This window comes from Orcinus orca, chromosome 2 (genome assembly GCF_937001465.1).
Source record: "Orcinus orca chromosome 2, mOrcOrc1.1, whole genome shotgun sequence".
NCBI lineage: Eukaryota > Metazoa > Chordata > Mammalia > Artiodactyla > Delphinidae > Orcinus > Orcinus orca.
The window spans coordinates 167,311,866-167,331,763 of record NC_064560.1 but is presented as its reverse complement, the minus strand read 5'-3'; the positions used below and the strand labels follow the sequence as shown (position 1 = coordinate 167,331,763).

The window sequence follows — 19,898 nt, the reverse complement described above, 5'->3', positions numbered from 1 at the left end:
CCCGTGGGCCATAGTGATGGGGTCTGTGTGTGCCTGGCCCCCAACCGCACACCCCCAGCCCACTCCCCTTGGCCTCACATCATCAGTGGCAGCCCCCAGACTCCCGCCCTCCCTTCGCCAATCCCAGGGACCCTCATGCAGCTGCTGCCTGGGTCTCGTGCTGGAGGTCCACTCCCACCCGGCCCTGCCTTGGCCCCATTGGGGCGGAGGCCAAGCTCCCAGCTCACCCCCCCTGGGCCCAGCCCGTCAGTGGAGTAGGATGAGGTGCGCTGTAGTTTGTGCTCAGGCTCTGAGTAGTCGCTGTCCAGTGAGCAGGCGTCCGGGGGGATGGCGTAGTCGCCCTCAGAGCTCAGCGAGGACATGGAGACGCCTGTCCAAAGGGAGGAGGAATCAAGGCCCAGGTCCACAGCCTCCTGGCTCACACAGCCTGGGAGCTGCAGGGTCTTCCACACGCACGTGGGACTGCCCATGGGAGGAGATGAAGGGCCCTCATTGTTCTGCACCCCTCCCACCACCCTTCTCCATACCTCTCTTGATGGCCCGGGGGCTGCCCAGTCCACTGGTCTTCCTGGACTCAGAGCAGGGCACTGAAGTTCGGAAGCTCGCCTGGGAGCTGCAGTCATCATCGGACCCAGAGGACTCGTCCACAAAGGGCACCGTGCTGATCTGCATGGCTTTCTGCAAGACAGGACCCTCCCCACTGCAGCTAAGGCTGCAAGACAAGCCCCATCCCATCTGCACTTTCACTCCCGCTCCAAGTGCCTGGGGCATGGCCATCACAGCCTGTCTAGAGCACGGGAAGCCATCACCCAGCTGGGGCACCCAAAAGACAACTGTCCCTTCCCGACTTGACGACCTTACCCCTGTGTCCTCACCTCCATGCTTCTCTCTCCCTCACACACCGTCATCCTCTGTGGTCCCCAGTGAAGCTGCCCCACCAGGGCTGAACACCTTGCTCCCTGCCACTAGGGGGCCAGAAAACCATGCCACGGGGCCCAGTGTGAGACAGGAGCTTTAAAAGTGGGTGGGGATGACAAATCGAGAGATCATGGCAAAAATTTAAAAAGACCGATCACTTCAATATTGGGGAAACTGTGTGGAAAAGGGTACTCTATTTTATATAAAAGATTTATATAAAATCTTTTTAGAAGGTAATTTGGCACTACCTGTCAAAATTTAAAACATGCATATTATCTGCCCCTAAATTCCACCTCTAGAACTCTGTCCTACAGAAATATGCATATATAAGTGCACAGAGATGTATTTGCATGGTGATGTTCATTGCAACACTGATTTTACAGAAAAATAGAGACATGACCTACGTTGTGAATCAGGGGAGGACAAGTTAAGGTAGTTATGGGGCATCTATACCAAGGGGTACTGGGAAGTCCTAAAAGGGGAGGCAGAGCTGTGCTGTGCGTGGAGGTGGGGCAGGAAGACCTGACACATGGTTGGGTGGACAAGCAAGGGGTAGACTGACATGTGTGACATCATCCTCTTTGCATGTGCGTGTGCGTAAGAGAGAGTAAATTTGTAAATGCATTTGTAAATGCATCAGAGGGCATTACAGAATAAACACCAAACCATCAGTGAGAGCTGCCTCTGGGGTTAGGAATTAGGGAAAAGCAATGTAAGAGGAAATTTCACTTTTGGCTTTTTATCCTTCTACAAAAAGTTTTACAAAATATTACTGTTACGATCTCAAAAAACATGCTGGGAATCTTTTCTTTTCCAGCAAGAACTGTTGTAAGAACTCGCAGGCAATCTCAGATTGGTGGGGAATTTCAGTCTTTCCCTAAAGTTTTCCAAAAAATCTGGCTAGAACAGGACAGGAAACTGACAAATCTTTTCAGAGGTGCCCATCTGAGTTACCATCGGTCCCTCATCTCTTGGGGCATAATTAATGCGACTTATGAGTTCTTGTTAAAGATTATATGAAAGAAATCAGTTAAGTGCCATTTATCAACTGAACAGACATAAGAAGAATGCAGTTTGGTCTCGTTCCTAATTGGCTAAATACAAGTTGGTGTCGTAAGTCCAGGACACAGTGAATTATAGGCAAAGCTGTTTTCCTTAAGCACCAACAAATTCAGAATAAAAGGTTTCAGTAGGAAAAAAAAAAAAAAGCAGACCAAAAAGTATACGAAAACATCATGTTGCAGCTATATCTGATTTTTGTTAAAAAATATGTAGAGATGTTATGGGAATACATATGGGAATATATGACATAATACATGAAAAGTTCTGGAAGGAGCCCCACTGGCCTCCGGGATAGACATGTGACAAGATGAGGAGGAGACGCAGAGCAGGCATTGGTTTAACCTTTAACTTTTTACTTTGCCCATAATCATACTGATTCACATTTTTGTAAATGCAGAATTTTTCTAATGAAAACCTAATAAAGATATTGAATCACTGTGTTGTGCACCAGGAACTAACATAGTGTTGTAGGTCAATTATACTTCAAAAACAAAGAAACAGACTCAGAGAAAAAGAGATCAGATTTGTGGTTACTGAGGTGGGGGAGGAGGGGGAATTGGATAAAGGTGGTCAAAAGGTACAAGCTTCTAGTTATAAGATCAATAAGTCCTAGGTATGTGATGCAGAATATGATAAATCTAACTAACGCTGCTGCATGTTAATACATGAAAGTTGTTACGAGTAAATCCTAAGAATTCTCATCACAAGGAAAAGGTTTTTTTCTATTTCTTGAATTTTCTATCTATATGAGATGCTGGATGTTCACTAAACTTATTGTGGTAATCGTTTCATGATGTATGTAAGTCAAATCATTATACTGCACACCTTAAACTTATGCAGTGCTGTATGTGAATTATATCTCAATAAAATGGGAAGAAAAAAATAAAGAGTTTTTTAAAAAACCTAATAAAGATGAACAAAATAAATAGATATATGGGGGGCTGAGCACCCTGCCCAGAGTTACGTGTGCGCAGACGCCTGCCCCTGGAGACCCACGCCAGCCACTGCCTGCCAACACGGTGGTGGGGCAGTGGGTGCTGGGCGGGGACACCCCGTCCTCGGACAGCAGCTTCTTACCCCCTTCAAGGCTGTGTAGACCGGCACGGTGATGTTCTTGCAGACCAGGCCAGAGAAAGGCCCAGGGGATGCAAGGGCTGGAGGGCTTGAGGCTGGAGGGGCAGGAAAGAGGGATGAGACTCACTCAGGTGGCAAAAACCAGGAAGCAGGGTGGGGGAGGCAGAGACCTGAGCAGAGTGAGGAGGAGAGAGATCTGTGCAGACAGCATTCCCTGAAACAGCACTCCGGAGACAGACCGGGGACAGATCTCAGGACGAGGGCCAAGGTCTTCTGCAGCCCCACTCTTGCCAAGGTGAGTTACAAGCCATGTGACTATGGGGCACTCGCGTCACTGTGGGGACTGGGCGGCCGGCGACTCAGGAGCCGCACTCAGGTGGGGATGCGACTCCTTCAGGGGGTTATCTAAATCAAGGCACCGGGGGCTCCTCGGCCATAGCCCTTGCACTGCAGAAGGGAAGCTGGTGCAGGTGGGCAGCCAGGCTGGAGCGCCCTGCCTCCAAAGTCCCTTCCAGCTCTGTAATTGGCTACAGCTCTGTTCCCGCCCACTCCCACCCACAGGCAGGTGATGAGCTGAACCTGTGCAGCTTCCCTCTCTCTCCAAGGGAGCCGGGGCCACGGGCTTTCACGTGAACCTCACCTGCTGTGGGAGGGAATGGGCTGCAGGTGACCTGGCCCTGGGTGTTTCTCCGAGTCTTCTCCTCCCCGCACGCCCACCCTGCCCACCACGGGCAGTTCACTTGGGACTCACCGCAGCAGGTGGCATTACTTCTAGCAGACACTTCGGACAGCCGCATGCCTGACGTGGCCACAGCGTAGATCCGGCTCTCCTGGAACGGGAGGTCACAAGGGGTCAGGGTTCACCACCCCCGTGTCCACACCGGCCTCTGGCTTTGGAGGCGGGCAGACCTGGGTCCACATCCACGCTTAGCCAGTGACCGGCGGGGGGATCTGGGACAAGTTAACATCATTTCTGGACCTAAGATGGGGGTAATAATACTCACCTTTCAGGCTGTTGTGACAATCAAATGAAATATTAACATAAACATCTAACACCGAGAGCATGGTCAGTGCCCTGCAGGTGATATTTATTCCCTCTCTTGCTGCCACCCCTCCCTTGGGGCAAGGAAGTTCAGGAGAAGAGGGAACTGGGATCTGTTTTCTCTGAATCTTCCCCATCTTACAGCCCTTGAAGTTGGGGGGCTGGTAACGAGGACGTCCGAGCCCCATGGCAAGGATGTGCGTGCCCTTTTGTTTGGAAGCCAGTTGTTTGGAAACTGGGACACATTTTTTTCCTACAGTAACAATATCACATCATGGTTAGGCTTCAGGCTCCAAGTCCTGGCTCACCCAGACCCCTGAAGCCCGCCGTAGAAGACACATCAATGCGAACTCCCACCCTCAACTCCTCCCTCGCCCCTCGGGGTCCCCTGGGGCTGAAGCAGGCCCACAGGCCTGGGCAGCTCCTCTTAGGTTGGGATCACTCCCAAACAACCTAGAGGCCCCACCTATCCTCCTCCATATCTCTTTTTCACCCAAGGTAAAGGGAAAACAAAGGCCTCTTCAGGTGAGAGGTGAGTCACAAGGACGGGGGAAGGCCTGCCCAGCTCGAGGAGGTAGCTGGGCTAGGCTGGGGCAGGAAGGAAGGTGGATGCTATCCGGGTCACCCCAGAGGGGAGCAGCAGTGCTGGGGCACCTGGGGGAGAGAGGGAGGGGCTGGCGAGGGCTGGGATGAGAGCCGGAGGTGACTGGCGGCAAGGGAAGGGAAGAGATGGGAGGCAGCAAGGAGGAATTTGGGGGAGGGGCAGGCACTGGGCTGGGGCAGGGAATTCCGTGCTTATGTAGGGCAGATAAATTGGGTCCATGTGGTAAAATTAGCCATAAAAACGATTATTCCTGCCAGTAGTGGTAGTGGAATTCAACCACGGACAGGCCTCTAACTTCACAGAGAGAATGAAAAGTGTGAGGCTTGAGGGGTTTAGGTTCAACAAATGTAGGAGTGTTTTACAAAAGGTTATCTAATGCCTAACTCACACGGTTGTTTTGAGGATCAACAAAGGAACTCTAACTCAGCAAGTAAGTCCATCTGACTCCCTCAGACTGAGAAATGTCCTTCTCCCAATTCTCAGTCTTGATCTTCCCCACATGGCTACTGCCCAGCTGGTCCCACCTAAGAAGAGAGGTTGGGTTCTCGGGCCACTGTGGTTCCCTAAGGTAACAAGAGCGATCCTGTCTCGGGGACCGGAAGGACCTGAGCCCTCTTGCCACATCCCTTGCCGAATGCTCCCTCACTGCCTGCCTCTGCTTTAGGATTTCAGCGCACCTGGATTTACAAGACAACAAGGAACAGGAGGAGGGATGATTCTGAAAGTGTTCCACCCTGGCCTGGCCCTCGTCGTTTCCAACAGCCTCTCCACGTATTGTGAACCACTGCTGCAACTACTCACCAAATACCTATTAACACACTTAATCCTCAGGGCAACCCTCTAAAGCAGGTACTATTATCCCCATTTTACAGAGAGAGAAATTGAGGCACAGAGGTTTAGCAGCTTGCCCTGGCTCACACAGTTTGATCTTGGGACCTCCTGGTTTGACCCTGGGACCCGTGCTCTTAGCCACCACACTGTACCTCCACGGAGAGTCAGGAAGACTACACGAGAAAATGGGCACCGAGCACCCAGCTTGGCTGTGGCCCGCGGTGAGCGCCTGCTCAGGAAACAGCCGGCCGCCATCTAATCGGAAATCCTGGCTCCACCCCTTATGGGCGGAGTAGTCTGGACAGGCCCCGGGGTACCCACCGCCCAGAGGGGGTGAGGGTGACAGCCTCGTCCCACGCTCAGCACATGGCTGTGACCCACAGCGTTCGCACCATCAGCCTGGCCCCTCTGTCCTGTCCCCAGGGGGCCTCTTACCCAGGATGGAAACCGGTGCAGGGGGGGTGTAGGTGGTTTGTTCCCCAAATCCACTTCCTCCATCTTCCCCGCTGGGGATTGCTCGTCCATCTCCATCTTCTCTGGTTCCTCCCGGAGCTCAGGTCCAGCCTCCACCTTGGGAAGGCTGGAGGAGTGGAGGGCTGAGAGTGTCCCAATCTCAATGCTCACCACGTGGTCGAAGTGCGCAGGGCCCGCCTGGGGCTGGCTGTGGTGCCGCTTGGCTAGCTGGATGCTGTCCCGGTGGGTGCTGGGAGCCCGCACCTTCGGCAGAGTCAGGCTGCAGCCGGGGCCGCCTTCCCTGGCAGAGGTCTTCGTCCTGGGGAGCGTCCCTCCCTGAGCACTGACCAGGCCTTCACCCCAGGAAGCCAAACCATGCCTGGGGGTGCAAGGCTTCAGGCACAGCTGGCCAGGAGAGCCCTGTCCTCCCAGATGAAGTGGAAGGGTCTCGGCCTCTGATATTTCTCCAGGGTGGACCATACTGGAACTAGAATCCTCCAAGGGGCTTCCTGCTTTAGGAACAGAGTCCTTGCTCTGCAGAGCACCTGGAGAAGGTACGGGCATAGCTGCCTTCAGGGCACCCTGGGCCTGAGCACCACCGTCCTGCCCCACTGGCTGGGCTCCTGGTCCTGCAGGGACAGAATCCTGCTCTGTGGTTCCCTGGGGAGCCACCAGCAGCTTCCCCGAAGGTGCCATCTGAAGAGCTGTGGTTGGGACAAAAATAGGCATGTGAAGAGCTCCCTCAATTCAGCCCCATGCACGTGCGCACGCGCGCGCGCACACACACACACACACACACACACACACACACCCACACACACACACCCACTCCCCCGACTCCCGCACATGCTGGCCCACTCACCTTCTAGTGCACGTTGAAGGGCTCCCACCTGCTCCACCAGGTGCTGATTACAGCTTTTCAGGTGCTGATTCTCCATCTCAAGCTAGACAAAAAGAAAAATGAAGATTGAGAATAAATACTCAGCCTACACATTCAGACATATAATTCAAAATAAGATCAAAATCCTTCTTAAAGATCAAATCTACACAAAAGAACCCGTGGTGCCCCCCAGTCCACTGCCGACTCTCCTGGGAGCCCTGACCTCCTCCTTCTCTCTGCGCTACCTGGTTGTAGATGGGAAAGAATTCCATTTGGCGGCCCCTGTGCTTTCTTTTCTAGGTTTTTGGGGTTTTATTTTAATAAATTTTATTTATTTATTTTTGGCTGTATTGGGTCTTTGTTGCTGCGCACGGGCTTTCTCTAGTTGTGGCGAGCAGGGGCTACTCTTTGTTGCGGTGCATGGGCTTCTCATTGCAGTGGCTTCTCTTGTTGTGGAGCATGGGCTCTAGACACGCAGGCTTCAGTAGTTGTGGCATGTGGGCTCAGTAGTTGTGGCTCGCGGGCTCTAGAGTGCAGCCTCAGTAGTTGTGGTGCACAGGCTTAGTTGCTCCGCGGCACATGCGATCTTCCCGGATCAGGGCTCGAACCCGTGTCCCCTGCATTGGAAGGTGGGTTCTTAACCACTGTGCCACCAGGGAAGTCCTTCTTTTCTAGGTATCTTTAACCTTTTAAAAAAACGGTGAAATATAACACAAAAAAAACTGCATTCTACACCAATGAACAGCTTAACAAATGATTCTGAAATGATTACTCATATGACCGCCACCCAGGTTAAGAAAGAGGAATTTGCCAACACTCCAGACATCCCGGACTTGTCCTTCCCCAATCACATGACCCTCCCTCCCCACTAAGGCGACAACTCTTCTGAGTCTATGAGATTCATTTCCTTGCTTTCTGTGTTTTACCATCTAAGTATGCACCCTACACACATTAGTGTAGTTGTGCCCATTAGGACTTTATATAAATGGAATTATTCAAGATGTACTTCTGTATCTGGCTTCTTCTGCTCAACAACCTATCCATGAGATCCAGCCTCAGGGTGGCTGCATTTTCTTTGAAATGAAAGCCAACACACTTCTTTTTGTTGTTGTTTATAACACAAAAATTTTATTTCCTTGCTTATATTTTATATCATATGTATTCTACTCAGTTTCACACGCTTTATTTATACTGGATCCAGGATGAAGGAGAAAACCCTATCTCCTGGAAAAAGGAAAAGGACAATAATAAATTCATGTGATTGTTCTTTTCTTTTTTTTTAAACTTCTTTTTCCTTCTTTGGCTGCATTGGGTCTTCGTTGCTGTGCGCAGGCTTTCTCTAGTTGCAGTGAGCGAGAGCTACTCTTCGTTGCGGTGCGTAGGCTTCTCATTGTGGTGGCTTCTCTCGTTGTGGAGCACAGGCTCCAGGCGCACAGGCTCAGTAGTTGTGGCACACGGGCTTAGTTGCTCCGCGGCATGTGGGATCTTCCCGGATTAGGGATCAAACCCGTGTCCCCTGCATTGGCAGGTGGATTCTTAACTACGGTGCCACCAGGGAAGTCCCCGTGTGATTGTTCTTGAAGTTTCTAATTGAATATAGTTTACATATATGTCTAGAGCAAGTCATATAAACAAGCATGATGTCCATGATCTGCAGAAGCATATTCCTTCCTCAGGGAGGCATAGCGTATCTTATGGCAAGGGGCAGGGATATATTACCCTTCTACTGGAAAGGAGTCGGGAACAATATACAACCTATAAAAATTACTTTTATCACAGTAGCAACTTGCTTGTATTTTTTTTTGTCTCAGTTTACTAATTGGTAAATTGAAGATGGCAGTAATCATTCCACAAAGTTGTCATTGAGAGTAAATCAGTATCTATGTTTAAAATGCCTGCCTTAGAACTCGATGCATTGCAAGCGTTTAACAAATATTGGTTAATTACATTCTACTTTTCCAATTACTCTAATGATTTTTATCCTGAGCTCTAGGACCCAGATTTTTCATTGTTTGATGTTTTATTCTCACCATATCATTTCACTATGTCATAATCCACAGGCCCTTAATTCCTCGTTATCTTCCCTGACAAAACATACTTTTTTTTCTTGTTTCAACCTTTGATAAAAGTAACTTTGACCTCTTATTCACCTAGGAGCAAAAAATAACTGTTCTTAAAAAAAAATAAAAATAAAAAATAAATTAAATAAAATAAAAAAGGGCTTTCCTGGTGGCGCAGTGGTTGAGAGTCCGCCTGCCGATGCAGGGGACATGGGTTCGTGCCCCGGTCCAGGAAGATCCCACATGCCGCGAAGCGGCTGGGTCTGTGAGCCATGGCCGCTGAGCCTGCACGTCCGGAGCTTGTGCTCCGCAACGGGAGAGGCCACAACAGTGAGAGGCCCGTGTACCGCAAAACAAACAAACAAACAAAAACAAAAAACAAAAAAAACCTGTTCTTCCATTGTCTCCAGCCGATATGCCAGGTCCTGTTAATAGGCTGTCTAGTACCCATTCTCATTGGAAAGCCAACACACTTTCATTGAGCTTTCAGCAAGAGATCAGGGCTGTAGAAGATGCAGGTTATAGGCATCAGCTCTGTCCCCAAGGGCTTGTAGTCTAGCAGGTGACCTGAGATGTGTGTCCACAGAAAGGACAGGAGGCAAAATGAGCCGCTACCCCCTGCAGGTGTGAGCCACTTGTGTCAGGAGTGAGTGTTCACCCTTCTCCAAACTTCAATTCCCCTTCCTTCTGTTTAGAAAGAGGTTGTTTTTTGGTTTTTTGCTAGCAGCGCTATAGCTTCTAGTCCTGAGTTTCCTAAATAAAGCTGCAGCAAGTGATGAGCTATGAAAACGGATGGACAGAGGTGGAAAGTAGAATAGAGGTTACCAGGGACTGGGGGGAGAGACAATGGGGAGTTAGTATTCAATGGGGATGGAGTTTGTTTGGGGTGGGAAAAGTTTTGGAGGTAGTGGTGATGGGTACACAACACTGTGAATGTACTTAATGCCACTGCATTGTACACTTCAAAAACAGCTCAAATGGTATATTTTATGTATATTTGAGCACCAAAAAAAAAAAAAGTTAAAAAGAATGGAGAGGACAGAGGGTGGATGGTAAGGACTGTGTGTGCTTCTCAGAAGGAAACTGATGGGACTCCTCAGAAGTGAGACTCATTCCTTCTCCCCAGACACAAAGCAAACCAGGAGCTCTAGGGAAACCCAGCTCTGACAACAGGAAGGGAAAAGTGAAGTGAAGTGTCTCAGTGTTTAAGCTGAATGAGAGACAAGCGGTTAACAAAATGAAAAGCAGGCAAGGCCCCAGAAACAGATAGAGGCAGAAAAACGCAGAGGGACAGGCGCAACCCCACGCAGGTCCTCGCAGGCTTCCCAAGATAAGCTCTCACTCACCTCTGCTAACTTCAGGGTCACCCATTCCTTGATCTTTGCAGCTTTTTCTTGAACGATTTTTGCTTCCTCAGTTCTCATCTTCTTCTGCAAGAGAGAGAGGGCCTTTAGTTCGTCACGGTGGTCACCGTTTTAGTGAATAATTGGAGGTGGGAGGCCCTGAGAAGAAATATTAAGGGACTGGATGGAGGTTGGCCAATAGGAAAAAATACATTCATTTATGAATTCTTAGAAAATATTCTTAAAGTGGGAAACGCCTTCCTAAGCATAATACAAATCCCAAATAGCCATGAAAGAAAAGACTAATAAATCTATATCATCTCTATAAATTACTATATGACCAAAAAAAAAAAAAAAGATGCCCTTAAACAAAATGAAAAGACCAATTGGGAGATGATTTGCAACACAAATGACTTACATACAAAAGGGATAATTTGACGTGAACAAACCAATAAATATATGCAAAAGATATAAATAGGAAATCAACAGCAAATAAAGGGAAAGAAACCCATGAAAAGCTGTGCAATCTTTATTATTATTTTTAAAATGCAAATAAAAGTGACACATCATTTTCCTCTACCAGACTAACACAATTTAAAAGTTTGATATAACCCTAAATTGTCAAGGGTGTTGGAAAACAGCCCACCTCATACAAATTGGCAAAGCCTTTTTGGGGAAAAACTTGATAATATTTGTCAACATTTTAAATGTCCATACCACTGATCTAACAAACCCACTGCTTAGGAATCGTTAATTGCATTATTATTTGATAAAGCAACAAAAACAAAAAAACTCAAAACTGGAAATAACCTAAGAGTCCACAAATAAGGGCTGGGCTAAATAAACAAAATGAAAATGGAACACTGCTCTGATATACAGGAAATGGTCACAATGAACAGTGGTTAGTGGTGAGGAATGAAAATGAAGGATGGGGACGGAGGAAAAATGTCATTTTATACCCTTTTGGTCTTTTTGTATTTTTTTACTATAAGCATGTATTACCTTTACAGTTAAAAAATAAAAAATAAAGGTAAATTAGCACATGAGTACAACTCCCTCAAAACAATCAACAGTATACAGTGATCCCTCGGTATCTACAGGGGTATTGGTTTCAGGACGCCCAGCAGATACCAAGATCTGCAGATGCTCAAGTTCATTATATTGATATAACGGGGTGAAGCACAGTCGGCCCTCCCTATTGGTGGGTTCGGCATCTGCAGATTCCACCAACCACGGACCTAATTCTGCGGATATGGAGGGCTGACTGTCCTATGCCCTTTTATATAATGGACCTGAGCATCCACGGATCTTGGTATCTGTGGGGTGTCCTGGAACCAATCCCCTGTGGATACCGAGCGACCGCTGTAAAATGACTCAAAAGCGAGGTTTGTATCTAAAGAATAGCAGCCTACGAGAAAACAAAATACAGGCTTTGGGGATTTGGCTCTGCCTCTGAGGCTTATTTGCTATGGGGCACTGGGAAGGCCACATCAGCCTCTGGTGATGGCATCTCTAAAATGGGCGAAGATACATCTCCCCTCTGGACCATCTTGAGGATGAAGGGACAGAAAGTGCACCGCACAGTGCCTGAGGCACAGGTAATCAACAAGTTCTAGAACGAGTACTAGTTCCCTGCTCTAAAAGGCATGGAGGGACTTTGCTGGTGGCAGAGTGGTTAAGAATCCGCCTGCCAATGCAGGGGACATGGGTTCCAGCCCTGGTCCAGGAAGATACCACATGCCGTGGAGCAACTACGCCCGTGCACCGCAACTACTGAGCCTGTGCTCTAGAGCCTGCAAGCCACAACTATTGAGGCCGCATGCCACAACTACTGAAGCCTGTGCGCCTAGAGCCCGTGCTCCGCAACAGGAGAGGCCACCACAATGAGAAGCCTGTGCACCGCAACAAAGAGTAGCCCCCGCTCGCTGCAACTAGAGAAAGCCCGCCCACAGCAACAAAGACCCAAGGCAGCCATAAATAAATAAATAAATAAATTTGTTCAAAAATAAATAAGTAAAAAGCATGGAGACAACTGGTGTACTCTCAGTTGTTTAGAGACCAGCAGTAACGACTTTGGTTACACTTCTAGGGAAAAACTGCCTCGAAGTTGTAAGATGATGGACATGAGCTCCCAACAAGGGAGTCTGTGGAAATGAGATGGGCATATGGAAATGTCTGACTCAGTATTTGAGAGCTGGCGAACCGGTAAGGTTATCTAGGGGTTTGCAGACGGGCCACAGGCCAAATCCCGCCTTCCACCTGGTCCCTCCCTGAACAGCCCTGCCCATTCATTTCTGTATTGTCTAAGGCCACTTCCAGGCTACAGCAGCAGAGTTGGCTAGCTGCAACACAGACCACGTGGCCTGCCAAGCCAAAAATATTTACTACCTGGACCTTCGCAAAAACAGTCTGCTGACCCCTGACCTAGTTTGATACCCTGATATTTATGTGGCTGTGGAAACTGAAGCCCAGAGGGTGAAATGACTTGCCTCTGTCAGTTTGTGCCACGGCTGGGGCTAAAACCAGGTCTACTGACTTGCAAAACAGCATTCTCTCTCTTCTGATCTGGACCTATTATTATTGTAAAATGATTTTTTTTCCTGACCTAAGTAAGCTTTAGCAGGAATCATTTTGCCCACCAATTCCCAGGTGCTGCCACTTCTAACTATGAACCACTCAACAGAGAAGATAGGTATCTAATATCAATGGGAGGGCTTCCCTGGTGGCGCAGTGGTTAAGAATCCGCCTGCCAATGCAGGCGACACGGGTTTGAGCCCTGGTCCAGGAAGATCCCACATGCCACGGAGCAACTAAGCCCGTGCACCACAACGGCTGAGGCTGTGCTCTAGAGCCTGCGAGCCACCACTACTGAGCCTGCACGCCTAGAGCCCCTGCTCTGCAACAAGAGAAGCCACCGCAATGAGAAGCCCGTGCACCACAACGAAGGGTAGCCCCCACTCGTTGCAACTAGAGGAAGCCCACGTGCAGCAACGAAGACCCAATGCAGCCAAAAATAAAAATAAATTAATTAAAAATAAAATAAAATCAATAGGAAATTGATGAGAGATTCCATGTGTCAACATTCTATTGATATTTTCCCATGATTTTTCAGGAACACACGGTGCCCCACACATTGTGGGAGGTACGTCCCACAAAGGAAATGTTCAGTGACTGTTGATGAATGATTACGAATGTGCCTATGATAGTGGGAAGGCACCAGCAGGATTAGCTGGGACCTCCATGGAGAGTACACATGTGGAAAGTTGCAAGTTGGCCATGTTGTGAGGTTTTCTGTTGGAAACAATGGAGCTCTGGCACCAGGGAAAAGCTGGGTAGGTAAGACCAATGGCAGAGGGAAGGGACAGAATTAGGATGAAGTTAATGGGATTGTGAAGGGGAAGCTGGGCCTAGGGGACTGGCAGGGGGGTGTTCCAGATGTCCTCTCCAGAACAAAGATGCTGACTGTGGCTGGAATACTGGGCAGTGGCCTCTCCTGGGCTCCTATGCGCTTTTCAGAGGAGGTGGCAACTTTGGTCTCTGTCTGTTCAGGTTCATTGAGAAACTTTGGCTGGGCAGTTGGCCAAGGCTGATGGTCCAGCTCTGTGCTGCTCTGCTACTACGTGTCCCACAGGTTGACAGGGCACAAGACCAGGGTGGAAAAGGAAAAGCTCTCCTTACCAAACACCGACCTCAGGTCTGATACTGTACCCAGGTTCCCTGAGTTCATTCTGCTGACAGCCCTATGACGTACTACAACCCCCATTTTACAGATGTGTAAAACGAGAATCAGCGACTTAAGTAATTTGCTCACTGGTGCTAAAGGGGGGGTTCAACCCAGATGAGTCAGCCTCCAAGGTCCCTTTCCCACCATATCCCCTGCCTGGCTCTTCACGCACCTTCCAATACATCTCCACGAGAAAGAACAGTCTCGTGAGGGAGAGAGTCCCCACCACCGGCGGCCCAAGCAGAGGGGCTCTGCTCAAGCAGCCGTGGGCAGCTGGTGCAGGCGCTGCAGGGGGGCACTGGCACTTACCTGCTTCTCCAACTGTGCCTCCAGCCGGCCGATGAGTTCGTCTTTGCCCTGCATGGCGTTCAGCAATTCTTGGTACTTCCAGTGCAGGCTGCCTGCTGAGTCCACATTCTTCAGATTGGACAATTTCACCTTCTCTTCCATCACACCCACCTGAAAAGTACCAATCGTCTCATAGGGTTGGGGTACGGTGTGTGAAATGGCCTCCAGCATGGGATGGGATGGGATGGGATGGGATGGGATGCTTCCTGATGCCCCAATCTGTGACTCTCAGGCAGAGCCCATACCCAGGGCAGTTGGGGCCAATTAATTCAATGACCACTTATTAAGCCTCATCTGGGCAAAAGAAGGAATTGACAAGGAAGGAATAGCAGGGTGTAGGGCCATCTAACTCTGGGGGCCCCAGTAGGGACAAGCTGGGCAGGTCAAACTGCCCTGGAGAGGAAATGCTCCAGCTTCACTGTGGCAGAGACATATGCTGCCCGCTGAATGTCCGTGAACTTCCCGATGCTTTCCAGCCCTCTTGGAGTTAGATGGCCATGGAATTCACTGCAGCCAATGGGCCTGAGTGGAATGACGCAGTCATTTCTGGGCTGAAGTATTTAAGAGCTGGCGCACAAGGACCCAGCTCTCTTTCCCTGCCATGGCAACCAAGGAGGCTGCATGTTCTAGCTGGTTCCGCTGGAAGATGGGCAGCTCCATTACCTTGGATCCCTGAATCACTGTGCGAAGCAGAATCCCTGGCTAACCCTCAGTGGAGAGGTACCATGAGTGAGAACTAAATGTGATCAACTGCAGACACGTCAGACTTCATTGGTTACTCAGCATAGCCTAGCCTATTTGGACGAAGCCACTCACCTGCTCACTGCACTGACCCTTACCCAAAGATTCCTTCATGCCCACAGAAAGCCCCAGGCACCTTCATTTGTTCAGAAGGTCTAACGCATGACTGCTGGTTTTCCTCATCCCTGTAAGAGGCTTATTGGTGTGACGTGTCCATGTGTGTCCACAGAAGGGGTCAGGAAAGGCCAATGGTCATTTCCGCTGCACACTCCTGCCATCCCCTCCCCGGTTACCTGGGTCTCTGCGTCCTCTGCTCTCTGCTCTGCCTCCAGCAGCCTCTGCTCCAGCTCCTGCATCTGCTCAACCAGAGAGGAAGGGGAGATCTAGGTGCAGTGTCCCTACTGTGAACATGGCATCAAGGCAATGCATGTGAATTGTGCAGATGCTACACGCAGGCCAGGCTCAAACTGCCCATCTCGAGGGGCTCAAGGATGTCAGGGTAAAGATTGCCATGCCAGCCCTCGGCTCCCTTATCCTAAATTTCTTGGGCAGGTGAAGAGCCTAGAGCTGCTGTCCTCTCTGCTGAGTGAGGAAAAGCCTAGGTCTTTCTCCCTGTGTAGGGCACCCGGGGAGCAGGGGCAGTACCACCATCATTCTTCCTGAGGCATCCTCACCCTCACTGTTGTTTTCAGGCTCCTCTCCCAGACCTCTCTCTCCTCTCAGCACTGGGCTGCAGGCAGTGCCCTGCCACGTGCCTGGCATGGAACGTGCTCCCATGTGAGCCCCCATCATGTCGGATATTCCTTCCTCCTCCAGAATGGCTCCCTGGCTGGGGACAAATACTTCCTCCCCTTCTTTCAAGGATGCCTCTGACTGCAAATGGCATTCACAGGTATCACCTTATTTGACTTCTTTAATCTTAAGCACATTAAAAAAAAATTCTATCTAGCTACCAGCCTGGAATCGCATGCCAACTGGCCATGCCAACTGGCCCAAGAAAAGGGACCAATGTTCTCATACACAGAGCCTCATCAGGGACCAGATCTAAGGTGAAGCCTAAGGAGCAGCTCACCAGCCCACGGCCCACACGGCATCTCTGCAGCTTCGTGAGCTCACAGCCCGTTGAGTGAAGTGTGAGCTGGATTTCAGCTCCCACCCTCCCCCTGGTCAGGGCTCAGAGTGCACTGCCAAAACCTTACACCATCACACAAAAGTCCTGCGGAAGCAGAGCAGAGTCATACATTCCACTCTCCTACCAAAGCCATGGGCCACAGCCTAGTCAGGCAACTGCTTCCTTCCCCGCCCTGCCTTGCCCCAGGGCAACAGGTATGCAGGAAAAATACACTAGAGGCATAAACTCCCAGCCTTGTCCTCCGTGAGGCTGTACAGGCCTTGCTTGCCAAGATCCAGTCCAGCCCTCGCCCACCTTATCTCTGCAGATTTGGCCTTTTCTCTGGCTACTCAACCTCTCCCTTTGGCCTGGACCCTGGCTTGATATTTACCAGTGAACTGAGCAATTAATTTTTTCTCTTTCCCAACCTCTCATCTGCTCAGCTGAAATGCTGCTTTCCCTCCTTGATTAAAAGATGAAAGAGAAGGAGCCCTCCAGCCTGGTGCTGGACAGTGAAAGGAGGGTTACCCGGGAGCAGTTCATGTTTGAGAACCTGGGGAAACTCTGTTCTCAGGGCTGCCTTCCCTCATCCGTTTTTTTCCTCCTTGGGGTTGGGGAGAGACAGATGTTTTCAGTACACAGTCCCTCTGAAAGGACTGAGGATCCCAAATAAAACTCAAGATTTACAACCCATGTGACAAAAATGCCCCCTGGGCTCCCAATAGACAGGACCATCTTTGACAGGCATTCCTGTACTCAGGCTTTTTTGCGGTACGCAGGCCTCTCACTGTTGTGGCCTCTCCCGTTGTGGAGCACAGGCTCCGGACGCGCAGGCTCAGCGGCCATGGCTCACGGGCCCAGCCGCTCCGCGGCATGTGGGATCTTCCCGGACCGGGGCACGAACCCGTGTCTCCTGCATCGGCAGGTGGACTCTCAACTACTGAGCCACCAGGGAAGCCTCATGATGGAACCTCTTGACTCAAGCCTGAGAGAGTGGGTTGGTTCTGGCCAGACTCAGGCATCAATTACAGCCAGACGGCCTTTCCAAGATCACACAGTCCTTGGCCCTTTGTAGCTATGGGGGAGGTAACAGCATAGAATAAACCAATATTATGGTTATAGGGGTGGCTTCCTAGCACAAAAAAAAATTCTACTTGGTGGCGGGGTTGGGGGGAGTGGTTGACACATAACCCATGACCAGGTTAGTACTATATAACCCTTCCCCCTTGGGCACCAGACTCGACTCTCTCCCCCCAGGAGCGAATCAGGTTCTCTCTCCCCAGGAATCTGAAATGTGGGATTAAGAGGCCGGAGATAGGGCTTCCCTGGTGGTGCAGTGGTTGAGAGTCCACCTGCCGATGCAGGGGACACGGGTTCGTGCCCTGGTCCGGGAAGATCCCACATGCCGCGGAGCGGCTGGGCCCGTGAGCCATGGCCGCTGAGCCTGCGCGTCCGGAGCCTGTGCTCCACAGCGGGAGAGGCCACAACAGTGAGAGGCCCGTGTACCGCAAAAAAAAAAAAAAAAAAAAAAAAGAGGCCAGAGATGAGAGCCAGGGGGCTGCACCAGAGAACGTGCACAAACTTTACCAAGTCCTGATTATTAGATAGGTTCTTCAGTTCTCTGAGATGTCCCAGGCTCCTCCTAATAAATTCCCTGTTTGCTTAAGCTGGCCAGAGCTGGTGTGTCTGCCCTCATCAGAAACACCCCTAACTAAAACAATTACTGGGAGCATTTAATTTTTAAGAATACAATGAAATACTGAATGGGAAGGCTTTGGATTCTTGACAAGTTTCCTAGATTAACCTTCATTAATTTACTTATTTTTAACTTTTTATTTTATATTGGGGTATAGCCGATTAACAATGTTGTGATAGTTTCAGGTGCACAGCAAAGCAACTCAGCCGTACATACACAGGTATCCATTCTCCCCCAAACTCCCCTCCCATCCAGGCTGCCACATAACATTGTGCAGAGTTCCCTGTGCTCTACAGTAGGTCCTTGTTAGAGATTAACCTTCATTTAGATCTGACATCTGCTCTGTAGCTCAGAACACATATGATTTCCATAGGAAACGATCATTCGTATTCGTGACTTTACAGATGGAGAAACCAAGGTAGAGGGATGAATAGAATGTATTTGAGTCCTACCTCCCACTTGGGCATTTCCATTTGTGTCAAGAGTGGTCAATAACACTGGTCAGAGGCAGAAATCACTCTGTCACTGACAACATGGTGAGTATTTTATGCCCCCAAGATCTTAATATTAGACATATTTTAAGGTATGCTATCAGCGAAGCAGATGGAAAGGAAGGCGCCCCTCAGAGCCTAGGGTCTCCTCCCAGTCTTGGCCCAACAGACACCTGGTCCTCCTTGCTGCCGACCCTCCAGCCATTCTTATCTTCCGGGCAAGGACACTCGAGACTCAAAGCGTTCTGTATTCACCTTTATGCTAGAGTATTCTCTTTTCTCTAAAGCGAATCTCTGAACATTAAAACTATTGGGAACATCTGGAAGTTTTTTAAAAGAGAAGAGTACAGTGACCATCTATGTATCCATCACTGTGCTCCAACAATTACCAACATCCCGCCACCCTTGTTTGAAGAGAATCTCTTTAACATCATGTTTCCCTCTGTTTTTATGAAAACACATTTTCTTCATTGCCACTGGAACACTCCCAGGGGTGTCTATGCCGGAATATCATGTTTGGGGTTTTCAAACTCTTCTTTTAACCCCAGCGTCAACACTTCTCATGACGGCAGATCATTCCTTATGCTCACTCAGAGGGCCACACCCGGCCCTCTGAAAAGCTGAGCTACTCGCAGGCCCCCCTTATTTGGGTTCTGTTTCTCCTTTCAGAGGGCTCCCTGGGACCGTGTCCTCAGCTATCCTTTTAGCTTGTGGGTCTGGCTGACACACCAGCCAAGGCGGTGTCAGGTTTGGGCAGCTGACTTTTAGGCAGGATCTACTTTCACCAGCTGCAACTTAACCTGAGACTCGTAAGCCACCCTAGAACAGGCTGCAGCGACCTGATGAAATGCACTGGGCACCAGCCTGGTATTTAATCCCCATGTCCACAGCTCCTTGTTACACGCGGTGACGCTGTGAAATACTGGCCCCAAAGGCAGCAGGCACCCTCTTGCGCACCCAGCACAGACCTGCATGCTGAGCCCAGAGCCACGCCAGGCTGGGTCTCAGCTATCCCTCTGCAAAGGGTTAAACATTCTTACCGCTGCTTTGCACCGGCTGGAGAGAATGGTACAGGTAAGCCTAAGGCTCTGGAGCCCGACTGGCTCCACCACAGTGTGGCTTTAGATAAAGTCTTAACCTCTCTTTGCCTCAGTTTCCTCACCACCTCCTAGTATCCACCTCCTAGGACTGCTGTGAAGATCACAGGAGATGCCTCATGTCAAGCTCACGTGCACAACCTGGCACTTACTGAGCAGTTCGCAGCTATAAGCCACTTGTTGGATTTTCATATACAAAGGTGGCACTTAGGATCAGGGTCAGCTTGCCGGGACAGTCCAGTGGTCACCTGTCATCCAGAATAAATAGTAATAGAGCCTTCTTTTCTCTCTCCAAAGCGTCCCGGTTTAGATGATAAATTACCCGGCCATCCTACTTATGATCCATCTGCAGAAAGAATGGCTTTAAGTCAGAGGTTGCCAACTATTAGCCTACAGAGCATCACGTAAGACCTACAGTGCTGC

The 19,898-nt window shown here is 49.7% G+C and overlaps 1 protein-coding gene across 1 annotated transcript in view; it reads right to left on the bottom strand.

Moving 5' to 3' along the window:
- Window positions 1-19,898, bottom strand: part of PLEKHH1 (pleckstrin homology, MyTH4 and FERM domain containing H1) — a 53,141-nt gene that overhangs the window by 16,707 nt on the left and 16,536 nt on the right. Inside the window, exons 3-11 of the mRNA XM_033430335.2 lie at window positions 15,374-15,436; window positions 14,301-14,450; window positions 10,271-10,354; window positions 6,847-6,928; window positions 5,967-6,688; window positions 3,806-3,884; window positions 3,058-3,149; window positions 528-678; window positions 228-370 (exon numbers count right to left, since the gene is read on the bottom strand). Coding sequence (XP_033286226.1) covers window positions 228-370; window positions 528-678; window positions 3,058-3,149; window positions 3,806-3,884; window positions 5,967-6,688; window positions 6,847-6,928; window positions 10,271-10,354; window positions 14,301-14,450; window positions 15,374-15,436 — 1,566 coding nt within the window. The remainder of the gene's footprint in view (window positions 1-227; window positions 371-527; window positions 679-3,057; window positions 3,150-3,805; window positions 3,885-5,966; window positions 6,689-6,846; window positions 6,929-10,270; window positions 10,355-14,300; window positions 14,451-15,373; window positions 15,437-19,898) is intronic.